Here is a 13524-nt window from a genome sequence, read left to right on the forward strand (position 1 = left end):
TACAGTAGGAAATATGGTTGTATTAGCAAACAGACACTATATTGGGAAAGAATATTCTCTATATAACCCTGACTGGATTTTGTGGACAACTAGGAATGTCATTCCCACTGGCACAAATAAAATATCTGCAGCTTCTGAAAGGACTTTCTCAGTACTTGAATTCCCACTATGGAAATTTATCCCTTTCAAATGCCAATAGGTAGCTATCAATGTACCATCTGAATGCTCGGGCTCTGAGATCATGTATGATAAGTACAGAAAATATTCTGATGCATGACTGCCCATTACCATACACATCTTTTTATACCATGCACACATCACTCCATCCCTTCCTGTCATACAGATTATCACTCACGTTGCCTGCAGTCCATGAGGGTTGACTCCGGCACCTTAAACCGAAGGGATCCTCCTGCCCCTGGCAACCTTCCCCCTACTTTCAATAGTTCTCTGGCTCCAATGCCTTCAACATAAACCACATCCAGAACAGTCAAATTATTCCTGTAACAAAGTAAGGAGGCCTTTACAACTAAATTTAAGAAAAAGAAAGTCAGTTTCCAGCCATTTCGCTCCTTGTTCAAGATGCGTGCCTCTCTTGGAAAAACATTTCAGCTTTTTGCACTGCTGAAGCAAAATGAAATTCATATGACTGTATACTATTTCTACCCTACATGAGAATTATGCAGCCATCCAGATATTTGATTGTTGGCTGTGCTGGACAGAAGTCTAACAATATGTGAATGGCTGCATAATTCCAACCCCTGCTATACACCATAACCAAGTTTTTTTAACTTTATATTTTTTATTTCATAACTACATAAAACATATGTTTCTTATAGTTATAAACATAAAAGATGGTTATTACAAATATAGCTCCTAACAGAAACTTTGCATTTAATTTGGCTTCCTGAGTCTCTTCAGTAATGAACCCCATATCATCCATATATCTAATTAACTTATTATAAAAAGAAAAATAGAAGTTACATAATAGGGAAAAAATCTAAAAGTTTTCCTAGAGCATTTTACTTAAATTCCATAATATATTTTATTATTATTACTTTTCATTGCTTTCTATCTTTCTACAATTTACTCCATTTAATGAAATCTTTTCTGATTTCTTTCCATTGAGTTGTATAGTTATTGTCATAAAGATCAGTATTTTTATTTGTCAGCCATATTTCTAGGTATTTAACTTTCTTTTTTATCTGACATTTGGATACATTTTCAATATTTTGCTCTTCCTGTTTCAGTACATTTTTGGTTATGAGTGGTGTCTTATGTCTATTAATTTTAAAGCCCGATACTTTAACAAAGTCCTCAATAATATTAAACAGTCTTCCTATTTGAGAGTCGGGGTCTTCCAAAATGATCACAAGGTCATCATTGAAGGCCTTCAACTTATATTCTTGTCCTCTGATCTTTGTAACAGCAATTTCCTTGTCATTTCTGATTCTATTAGTGAAAATTTCTACAACTGTTATGAAGAACAAAGGCGATAGGGGACAACCCTGTCGAGTTCCTTTTCATATTTCAAACTTTTTTTATTGACCCCCCCCCCCCCCCGCCTCCATTCACTATTAGTTGTGCATTTTGATTATCGTATATCTTTCTTATTCAGGGGACAAAGTTCTTGCCAAGACCCATTCTTGTTACTACTTCAAACATACAATTCCAATTGACATTGTCGAATGCCTTTTCTGCATCAGTGAATATAAAAGCTAGTTTTTTGTCATTATTCTTTTCATAATATTCCAAAATGTTAATTGTTAATCTAATGTTATTTTTCATATTGATGTGTAGGCAGAAATCCAGTTTGGTCCCTATTTATGTACTTTCTCAAAACTTGTTCAAATCTTTCAGCCAAAATATTTGTGAGAATCTTATAATCTGAATTAAGCAATGAGATGGTCAATAGTTTGACATTTCTTGAGTATCCTTTCCTTCTTTGAGAATTAAAACTATGTCAGCACTCTTCCAAGAACAGCATAACCAAGTTTTATATGCATGTTCCAAAGATCAGTTGTTAGACCAGTTAAGGCAACCAATTTTATAGACCACTTTGTTATAGTGGTGGTGGTGTGCCCTTCAAATGGCTTCCAATTTATAGCAACCCTTTATTCCTCCCTACTCAGCCAACCAAATATCAGAAAGTCAAATTACAACTCTTTTACTGTCAACTCTGTTTTAAAGGAGTTTTTTTGTTCCGCTCCCAAATTTTAGTGGCACATGTTGTTGGTGGGGCATTCCTGCTCTACATCTATCTCTTGCAGATGGGTTGGCAGAAGATGGGGATATCTATGATTATGTGGGAGACTGTAATTAGCATAAGGGCATCCAGTATCCAATCCTTAGATTGATGGGCGAAGCAGATGGCTGGGAAGGAGCAGCCTCTGGCCGCTCCAGCCACAATCAGTCCAGGACCATGGAAACTGCATGGCCTATTCCCAAAGCAGGCCACCGCTGCAGGTCCCAAGCTGTGCCAGCCAGGAGTTGGTTTAAAACAACTCCTTTCTGCAGTGGCAGTGGGCTCCTTTCTGTGGTGTTAGAGCAGCTTCCAGCCGCTTTGGGGGATGCGTCATCTTAACAACATGCCCCCAAAGCTGCCAGAAGCCGCTTCTTTTGACCCGTGTGTTAAGGCCTGAGACAGTCATATGTACTGGGGTAATAAACCTTTCCCAGTTCTTCTCTACACTGGTATAATGTAACATCTAGCTTTGGTAGTGTGCTTTGCTATGAGAATCTGACTTCCATAATGAATACCCAAGTGCTATCTTTCCCAAGTAGTTTTGGTTCTGAGTGTGAGTTAGTTTACAAATTGCTAGCCTGTGGGTCCAATCTGCACTGAAACCCTAGTTTGCTGGTGCGGGGGAATTTAACCCTCTCCCTCATTCCCTTGTTCTGATCTAGTCAGATTTCCACATCTGAAATCTGCACCTTCAGTAATGATGCACTAATTTCAATGGATCCTTTTTGATAATGGAAAGTACAGGTACAGGAAGGGGGAAAACACAACAATACTGCAGCAGGATAGCAAAGAGTTAAAGCTTTTTACCTAAAGACTTAAAACTTCTTGCCTTATTAAAGACAAGAACTATGCATAAATCTAAAAATGTAGCCTGACCTTGAATATATACCTAACATTATAAGACCTGTATGGGGTTCCTTGCCAGATATACGATTCTAAGAGCAACTGCAAGAGAAATTGAAAATGATGCCTTATATCAGTGTGCAAAGGGAATATCAGTATGCAAAGGGATCCTGTACCATTTCTGAGACTAACTGAAGGTTAACTGTATCATATGCTTTTGTAGACCTGGTATATATGCTCAGATGCATTCCCAGATGCACCAGGTCATCCCATGCATCTGAGGAAATAGACCATGTGTACAAAAACTACAAAATCTCTTGGCATACGTATGTTACACCTGACACTGTCACTTGGATAACCAAAAATAAGCAGTTCTGGTTAACCCAAATTAAGCTAGAATTTAAACTGTCAAATACAGAAAAAATGAAAGTGATGAAGTATATACAGGTAAAATTATGATCCTCCTGGTGGTCACTGTAACACAAAATTTTGGGATTTTGGCAATTTTGAGAATAACCACCTGCTCTACTTTGTGAGTTCAGAGAAGCATACAAATGAACTGAAGGAACCAAATTCTGAATTATAATGCTCTTTATATATAGTGACAGTAACCTCTTCATTCTCTCACAAAATATTTTCTGTAACTCAAGACACTGCCATACCCCAACATTTATTCATTTTTAAAAATGCCTTTTCCACTTTCATGCATTTTCAGTAACCCACATGGACAAATTATTTTATATATATAAAAGTTATTTACATGCAAGCTCATATTTTGTATGAAAAAAAGAAGAAAGGAAGGGGGAAAACAAAGGAATTAACAACTTTTTAAAGACTGATTTGTATTTTACTATGAGCATTTCATGGATATCAATCTATTCCTTCCAATACAATACACAGTGAATTTTGTAAAAAGTTTCAGAAATGAGCTTCAAAATGAACTTTTACAAGCCTCATTGCTTCTACAAAAATTAAGTAAACCTACCTCACCAATATAACAGAAGTTACTCTTTTGTAATCAAGAGGTGTGAAAACTACACCAACTCTCTTAGCTTCCAAAGGCTGTAATTTTAAATTGAGCATCTCAGAACTAGATCTGATAAAATCATAATCCTCTTGTACTTCATCCTGCAAAGCAATTAAAAACACACAATCACTACCTTTGGACATCTTTTTAGAATTTAAGACAAATGCATCTGGTGTAAATAATGAAGGTATACATATTTTTTTCAACCATAACATAAATACTTCACCTATCACCCTGGAAGTAACAGACTAAACCTTTTAGACATGGTAGAAAAAAATATAATTCATATTTTATGTTGTTCTTACTCAAAACAGCTCAAGGAGATAGGCAAAGTTCTCCTCCAACATAACTTTTTCTCACTTACCTATGAGGTAAGCTAGGCAGAAAGTGAGAGAAAGAGAGAAAGTGCATTGCTTGATAATAAAGTATAATTCCTCTTTTTAATGTAGGAAAACCAACAACAATTGAAACTCCAAATAACAGATATAAGAATAGATAAGGAACAGAACAGAATACAGATGAAGAGGAAAACATGACAAAAATATTATTAAAAAAAACCTCATCTAAATTATGAGGTTCTGTCTATAAGAACAGAATCTTAGATAATACTGTCATGTATGCCCTGAATGTGAAATGCCCTTTTGTGGCATGTAGGTATGAGAGATTCACCTGGGAACTACCTTATCATCTTTTTGGTGTCAAACAAATTTTGGGTTTTGTTTTTTGTTTTTTGTTTTTTTTTAAATCTTCTAGGTACTTTATGAATTGCTGCTAGTCCTTCTTAGTGCTTCACGCTCTTCTATCATGTTGCTGGTTTTCACACTGCAATGCTTTTATTATTTACTACCATTTTTATTTTAGTTTATATTCTCTTTAACACTGTTCACTGTTTGTACTTGTTTTTAATGAAATGTCCATTGTCCAGTTAATTTTGGTTGCTGGGTAATCTAAAAGTGTGATCTATCTATCCATCTATCTCTCATGATGTCTTAGACACTTACAAAGATGCCCAGAGCAACACATTCTTGAGAATGGTTACAGTGATACAGAAACTAGAAAATATTGTTAATATAACTTCTACAAACTATAACTTTTACAACTTCTAGCAAAAGGCAAAAAATATCTAGTCAAAATAAGAATACCACCGTAATTTGAAACAGGTGTCAAAAGAATATTTAAGTCCAGTTTCTGGCTAACAGCATATCCAAACAGTTGAGGGAGAGTGAACTAAATGGTGCAAAGGGGAAAAGGGAAGATAAAATGTGGGTCACATTGGGGTGAAGATTGCAGTTTCTCATCAGCCCCAAGCACATGCCATTCTACACTGCAGAAGAGAAAGGATGTGCATGCCAGGACACTTGAGCAGCTGGAGAAGGATGAAAGTAGAAATATTTGTGGTGTTTACAGCAATATGATGTGGATAGGAACACTGAAAATACAACTGAACCAGCACTCCTCTGTTCTGAGGTTTCCAACACAGGGAGAGAATAAAGCCCTGTTCAGTCCCACCAAGGTATGCTTTGCCGTGCCAGTATTTTTGTCTTTTCAGAGAGGATAGGGCTGGAGAATGAAATATTTTAAAAAATTAAGTGCTGAATGTGTGTGTAAGAATTAAAAATCCTTTCTGCCAAAAAAATCATCCATTTATTTGTAATTCTGAACACTTCAAATGTGTTTTCAATTTAATAACTGTGCAATCCAAAAAAATAGACTAAAAGTAACAAGCTCTACAAAAATTGCCAGCTCCTTTCATGCTCAAAAATATTTCCCACATGCTGCCAAAGTCTGTTATTATTTAATATTCATAAGCACTATTTTTCAGAGATAAAAGTATCAATGAGGTTAATGCAAGACATAGCTTACCCTATGAGGTGCTGTTGCTTCTGTCAATCTAAATTCAGTAGTTGTAAAATTAATAGACTGTACACTTTCACCAAACCTATATAAATCAAGATTAAAAATATAATGTATAAACCATTTAATTTTTTTATGCATGGCATTAGATATAGAGCCCAATTTGTACGCATATTGATATTACTGATTTTGATTCAAGATGCATTGTTGCAAAATTTTAATCTGTGTAGCATACACTTCTTGCACATACCTTTCATATACAGAAAGAGTCCATCATGCAGTACATCTTAATTAAAAACAAAGATGCTGACAGGCCTACTTTTATATTTAAATACATTTTAGGACAAATAAATTACTTTGTTGATATTTCCTCAATACACCATTTGAACGCTGAGCTGACTAGCTGATAGCATCTGTAATATTACACCTCATTTTTGGCATGGCTACATCTCTAAAGCTGACTGGGGGAGTAAGGAGGCAGGAAGTTGGGAATTCATAGAAATCTGTAAAAAAATGTCCTAACAGCACAACAAATATGCATGCATAACCCAGCTAAAGCCAGGATGGAGCACACATAGCTTTCCAGATGTTATTGGACTGCAGTTCACATCATTCATTAGCGTGTATGCTAAGACTGATGGGAGTTACAGTCTAATTAAATCTTGAAGAACATATGTTCTCCAATCCTTATGATAAAGGAAAAATGACATTCTTGAATGGTCATTACCATTTGCTGAGAAGAGTCAGTGGGGCTCGAGGATCAGGATAGAAAGACAGAGGCAGGAGTTGCAACATCACTGGGAAGGGTGAAGGGTTTCTTAGCGTAAAGTATTTTACCTAAATAGTCCAAACACAACAACATTAATGCCCCATGTTTCACAACTTAACCTCCCCCATAGAAGCTCCAAATTGTGGGTGGATTACATGGTGAAAAGAATTTCAGATTTCAGACTGAATCTTCAGCTGACAGATATGACCAGCCACAAGTCTCTTAAAGTGAATTATCTTTTAATTCACAAGAAATATAAGTCTCCATTTTTTCTTTTTTAAAAAAAGAATAAAAATGAAGATTATCGAATAATAGGGGGAGGAGGTCTCATCTAAAAACCCTGTCAAAACATGGCCTCACCATGCTATTCATAGGTGCAGCTGCACTGAAGTTCAGTGTAAGACCGAGTTCTGTAACCAAGTGGGGAAAAGACAATCCAAACGACTCTTCTCCAGGATTCTTTTGATCAGCAGCTTGAATAACTTCCCCTAGATTTCTCCTGTTGAGTTAAGAAGAAGTGAAATTGTTAAAAACCTATTGCAAATGGTTTTCCTACTAGGAAAAAATCTTCAGGAGTCCAACACTTTAATTCTTGTATTGGAATATTTTAAATACCTTTAGACTGTTCCACATACACAGAGAGAGACACAATTGTCCCTCCACATCCGGTGGGGTTAGGGACACAGGACCCCTGTGAATGTTGAAAGACTGCAAATAACAAAACCACTATGTTTTTACCTGAGATAACACCTCTCTAGGAATGCCTAGGTCTCCAGTGCAACTCTGTGGTCAAAATCTGCCAGACACTGAATTGCACTGGAGGAGCTACAAATGTCTAGTGCAGCACTCTCTCTAGGAATCTCTAGGTCAGTGATGTCCAAACTCTGGCCCTCCAGGTGTTTTGGACTTTAGCTCCCAACATCCCAGACCATTGGCCAAGGTGTCTGAGGCTTCTGGGAGCTGAAGTCCAAAACGCCAAAATTTGGACATGGCTGCTCTAGGGCCTTCAGTGTGACTTTTGGTTAAAGTTAACCACAGAGTTGCACTGGATATTCCTAGAGAGAACATATTAATAAAATCCATGAATAATCAAAGCCACAAATGTGGAGGGATGTGTGTGTGTGTGTGTGTATTTAAATATCCTGACTTCCATTTTATCAGTGTTTTACAATAGCTGAAAACATGCACTGAATTATCAGGTCTTCTAAATGCTCATGAAGATATAGTGCTTCAGGAGTCTTTATTGCAGCTAAAGTCTTACAATGCCTTCCATTTTCTCACAATTCAATTGATTCAACTGATAGCAAATGATTCACTGTTACCCAGAAAAACTTTTTAAGTAGCCACCATGAGTTTGCAAAGGGATCAAATGGCACCATTGTGACTAACTGAAAGATGTAGGTAGCATGAACTTTTGTAGATTTGACCATACTTCCTCAGATGCATGAGGTGGAATGGAATCCAGAAACAGACCTATATAAGCTGGTTGTGTATGAGAATGTCAACCAAAATTCAAAACCTCGTGGATATGGAGATGAGGTGGCAAATTCAGTTTTAATTATGATCATTGGGAGAAAAAACAGGAGGAAGTATGTTGCCTAAAGAATACATAACCACATGAATAGTATTGGAATGTAGTGTGAGAACCAGAGAGGAGATGTGATGAACCGGTCAAGGGTGTCCTCGTGAGGATGGGGGGTTAAACAGTGTTCAAATGTGTGTAGTGTGCCAGAAAACCATTATTTCTGTCCCAATGCTGATAGACTGGTGTCTGTGGATACATTCCAATTTTGCTATTTCTCATTTCAGTCTTCCTTTGTAGTTCTTTTGTTCAAGGACCACTGTTCCCAAGGTTCGAGTTTGAATGCCCTAGAAAATTTAAGTGTTCTGCAACCAGTTCTTGTTTCTTTACCTCCATTTCTAGCATCTGATTTATGTCCATTTATTTTTGGGCACAGGGAATGGCCTGTTTGCCCAATGTAGAGCAATGAAGGGCACTGCTAACATAGTACGACATAAATCACACTGGAGGATGAGCAAGTGAAAGTCCCTTAATATTGTGGGTAATATCATTGGGTCCTGCGATGACATTTCCTGAATAGATGTGTGGGCATCTAGTTGTACCAGTGTTGAACCACAATTACAGGTGTATCATGTTAATAAAAAATTACCTAATTCAACTGTATATACTAGATGTGTATATGCTATATAATAGAAAAAAATGCACATGATCTTGCTACCATAGTTTAGAAAAAAACAACTTTGTAAATATACAGCAATTAATTACAATACTATGCACTTGCATTATCAAGGGAATCCTTAACAATTACTGTACATAAAATAGTCAAATCAACGTTTATCGTACTAGCCAAAGGTCATGACAAAATGAGCTTATCAAAAAGCATAAAACATTTAATACAAAAGGCACAGAATACAAAGGACAAAAATGTCCCAACATTTAATGTGCAGTTAAAATAGCTAACTGTTAAAAAGGACAAAAGGAAAAAGAGACATCTTTCCTGGATATTAGTAAACATATATAATATAATCATGAAATCTAATACTTGGCGTCTCCATGGCAATTTATGGCAATTTTATTTAACTCTCTCTTTCTAATCTTTTTTGCAGCCATGGCAAAAAGAGCCACTCTATGTGTTACATAGTCATTGGTATTGCTGAGAAGGAATTGGACCGAATCAACAGTAGAGCTCCCACTTTTGTATGTCAGCAAGGGTGTTAAAAATTTCTTTCTAGGGTCGCTGTACAATGGACAAATTAACAAGTAGTGAACAATATCCTCCACTTGAGACTGACTGCAGATGCAGTCTGTTTTCAAAAAGCACTTTGTTGTAGTGTCCGTCTAGAACAGCAGTAGGCATTACTTGAAGTCGTGAATCAGTCCAAAAAGGAATTCTCTTAATTGCTTCTTATCCATGCCAATAGCAGCGTTCAACTCAGAAAAGTTATATTTTTGTAAAAGAATCTGAAAACTTGATTTCCAGAACTGGCTGTCGCACATTTCCAAGTAACACAATGCTGGAATATGATTAGTTGATAAGGTAGCAATATGTTTAAAATATCTTATCTGTGTAAAATCTATTATTGGTTAACTGAGGGGTGGCCAAATTCAGTGTGCAAAAAAGGTGCAGGAGTTCCATTTGGTAAAGTGCAGAGCTTTCGGAGAAATTTGTTTTGTAATATGTTGATATCTGATTCTCATATTTCTGCACCATAAAGCATCTGGGCAATAACTTTGCTGCTGAAAATTTTTAAGGCAGGTTCAATCAACTGGCTGCCCTGGTTGTAACAGAATTTCAACAACGCTCTCACTGTTTTGTCAGTTTTCAGTTTTACTGCCTCCCTATGGTTTTTCCAAGAAAGGGACTTACTGAAAACGATGCCCAGATATCTGAATAGTTGGGTTTGTTCTATGTTATGTTGGTCTAAGATCCATTTGTGCTTTGGAGAGTTTCTGCCAAATACTATTACCTTGGTTTTGGAGTACTTTACTGACAAGTGTTCTTGATGACAATAGTCACTGAAAGCATTCAATAGATTTTTGAGACCTAAACAAGATAGGGAAATGAGCACTAAATCATGTGCATACATCAGAATAAAGATCTTTCTGTTCCTGATAACTGGGAAGGGAGAATCAGCCAAAGATAAGAAAGATACCATATCATTCATACAGCTGTTAAAGAGAGTAGGTGCCAGAAGGCATCCCTGTTTCACTCCTCGGGTTGTTCTTAAGGCTTCTGTCAGGGAGCCATTTAAACCAACTCTAACCCTCATTTCTGTATGGCTATATAGTTCCTGTATGAATCTTAAAAGCCTGATATCAATCCCTAAGCTGTGTAGCTTTTCCCATAATCTATTTCTGTTAATAGACTCTAAAGCAGCTGTAAGATCAATGAAAGCAGCATTGACATGTTTCTTATTTTCCTTGGTATACTTCCTTACAATATGGCTTAATATAATAGTAGCAAACAGCGGGAAGGAATCCCATTATAATATAATAGTAGCAAACAGCAGGAAGGAATCCTTGACAGTTGTTGAAAATAAAATATAGTCAGTCCTCCACATTCGCAAGGATTAGGGGACAAAGACCCCCGTGAATGCAGAAAACACACACATAAACTCCCCCCCCCCAACGAGGCAGCCATTTCCAGGGTGAGAGGGGCACGGGAAACGGGAACGCTCTGTTCCTCTGGCCCCTCCTGCCCTGGAAATGCCTCAGAGGTACCAGGACTGGAGTGTTCCTTTCCTCCACCCCTCCATCCTAGAAATGTTTGTCAGGTTTAACATTCACAAATAACAAAAGCCATGAATGTTAAACCCATGAATGTGGAGAGCTGACTATAGTAGCAGGCGTCAGGACAGTGTATTCTGGGTGGCTTTCTTTCCGTTCTGCCAAAGATAAGCTTCTTCAGCTGTTTAGCCCACTATATAACAAACAAAATAAAGCTAATGTAATATGAACACTAGAATGAACAAGCAATTAAAATGAAACCGATATTTACAATCACAACAGCAATGTACAAAGCACTAATTATGATGCCTATAGCTTGCTGACACAAAACTCTTACAAACAAGATGGCATGTTACACATTGACTTGCATTTGACTAAATAATGACATGATTGAATGTAAAACACCTGTAATAACAGAGGCACTGGTAGAAAACAATTCTTAACACAGAAGGTAATTTAACCTCAACTAACACTTTAAACTTATTTAAAATGGCCACAGATAAATACATCAGAACCAGTAAGTGCTGCAACCTATAAAAAACAAGCCAAATCCATCTGTCATTTAAGCCACAAGGAACCACAGTATTAAGACTGTATACCCCAAAATTCTCATGTTTAAGAAGTGCCACAGAAATATCCATATATATATTGAACTGAGCTGTGTTATGTAAGTTTTTCTGTCACATGTGCATATAAACAGCTATACACAGCTGAATTAGGTAATTTTTATTTACCTGATACACTTGTAATTGTGGTTTGTTACTGTTTAGTCAGAGGCCTCTAATAGTTTGTGTTTGATTGTGCATTTTTGTACCAGTCTCTACATTATGTTGTGTATCCTCTTGTAGATAAGTAACTGTTTGAGGTTTGGAGGCTGTCTCTAGATGAATAAAAGCCTGCCACAAAGGCTCCTTGAGAAGGTAGTATTATTGTCTAGAATGGGTTGTAGTTTATTGATGATATGTCTGAGTGGTCTCAATTGGGAGTTCTGTGTGACTACTAATGGGGTTCTGTCATTTTTTGTGGGTGAGCTGTAGCAGAGGGCTTGGTTGTAGACCATGGATCTGGTAGTGTGTTCAGGTTGGAAACTAGAGGCATGTAAGTATATGTAGCAGTCAGTGGGCTTGCGATATAGTGTGGTGCTTAGATGTCAGTATTGTAGTTGTACCATAGTATCCAAAAATGAATTTATTCTGTTGATAATCCCAGGATAAGATTGATGGTAGGGTGAAAGTTCCTGAAACTCTGGTGGAATGTCCTGAGTGAGTCTTCTCCATGAGTCCAAATTATGAAATTGATTATCTATGTACTTCAGGCAGAGCAATGGTTTCTGAATGCAGGAGTCCTAGATCAGCCATTATGTTGGCATACTATGGTACCATGTGCATGCCCATGACAGTACCATTAACTTGAAGGTATACATTATTACCAAAGGTGAAGTAATGGTGTGTGAGAACTCACATAAGAATAGCAGCTTCTTTCTTTCAGTTAGCCTCAAAGGTGCTACAAGATCCCTTTGCATATGAAAACCTAATGGATGGAATATGCATATGGAAATGCTTTGTATACTCATTTTCCAGACTAACATGATTATGTCTTTGAATTCTACCACCATGAGTTCAGGCCAAGACCAAGAATTTTAAGACTGGTGCTTTTCAACTTGCCCATCAATGATCTAGAGTTAGAAGTGAGCAGGAACAAGGTGACCAAGTTTGAGGATATCAAATTATTTAGAGAGTTTTAAATTAAAGCAAATTGTTAGATCTCTACAAATGGGGGAATGGCTATTACAAAGACAAATGCAGATCAGTCTGCATGAGTGGTAGGTATTGGAGCAAAGAATCCCAGACTAACATATAAACTGGTGTCTGAAGTGGTGGTGATTGAACAAGAAAGATCTTAAGTTTAGTATGGATTGATTAAAATATAGTAACCAAGAGTAGATACTATGAAAAAGGCCCATTCCATGGGTGAATCAGAGTGACTGTCAACTGCCCGTATATAAATCTATATTGCAGTCACATTTGGATTATGTTTGGTACACTTCTAGTCACCACACTACAGCTAGAAAAGATGCAATGAAGGCCTTCTTCAGTTTGAAGAGGATGAAGCACCTCACATAAAAAGAAAAGTTAAAATCTTTGGTGTTATTTCATTTAGGGGAAAAAGATGAGTAAGGGAAATATGACAAAATGTATAAAATTGACATTATGGGAGAAATAGAAGTTTTTTTCCCTTTCCTCTTTTTGTACAATAGCAAAACATGAAAGTCATTCACTGAAGATCGCCAAAGACAGACAAAACTACAGCTCCTACTACAGACAAAACATCACCACTGCTGCCAAAATTACATAAACATTTTTATACAAACCTGCAAATTTCACTGTCCTTAATTTTTTGCCATTTTTCATGGAGTTCATGTGAAAGATCAGAATCCACATTCCATGTAGAACTGTCCAGAGAAAGGCTCTTTTCCCAAAGAAGGTTTGCTAAAATGATAATAATGTTCTATTTTATTGAAATCCATATTATTTTCTTCT

General features: G+C 36.8%; 1 protein-coding gene across 5 annotated transcripts in view; it reads right to left on the minus strand.

Moving 5' to 3' along the window:
• The window catches only part of TMEM131L (transmembrane 131 like), an 87712-nt gene that overhangs the window by 18081 nt on the left and 56107 nt on the right, over positions 1-13524 (minus strand). For all 5 annotated transcript variants that reach the window (XM_089525659.1, XM_089525658.1, XM_089525657.1 and 2 more), the window contains 6 exons: positions 13356-13473; positions 7096-7234; positions 6694-6803; positions 5976-6051; positions 4071-4213; positions 356-498 (listed from right to left, as the gene is read on the minus strand). In XM_089525659.1, the coding sequence (XP_089381785.1) occupies positions 356-498; positions 4071-4213; positions 5976-6051; positions 6694-6803; positions 7096-7234; positions 13356-13473 (729 nt within the window). The remainder of the gene's footprint in view (positions 1-355; positions 499-4070; positions 4214-5975; positions 6052-6693; positions 6804-7095; positions 7235-13355; positions 13474-13524) is intronic.

Source organism: Sceloporus occidentalis, unplaced genomic scaffold (assembly GCF_023333645.1).
Source record: "Sceloporus occidentalis isolate IW3139 unplaced genomic scaffold, rSceOcc1.0.p SCAF_5, whole genome shotgun sequence".
NCBI classification, from domain to species: Eukaryota; Metazoa; Chordata; class Lepidosauria; order Squamata; family Phrynosomatidae; genus Sceloporus; species Sceloporus occidentalis.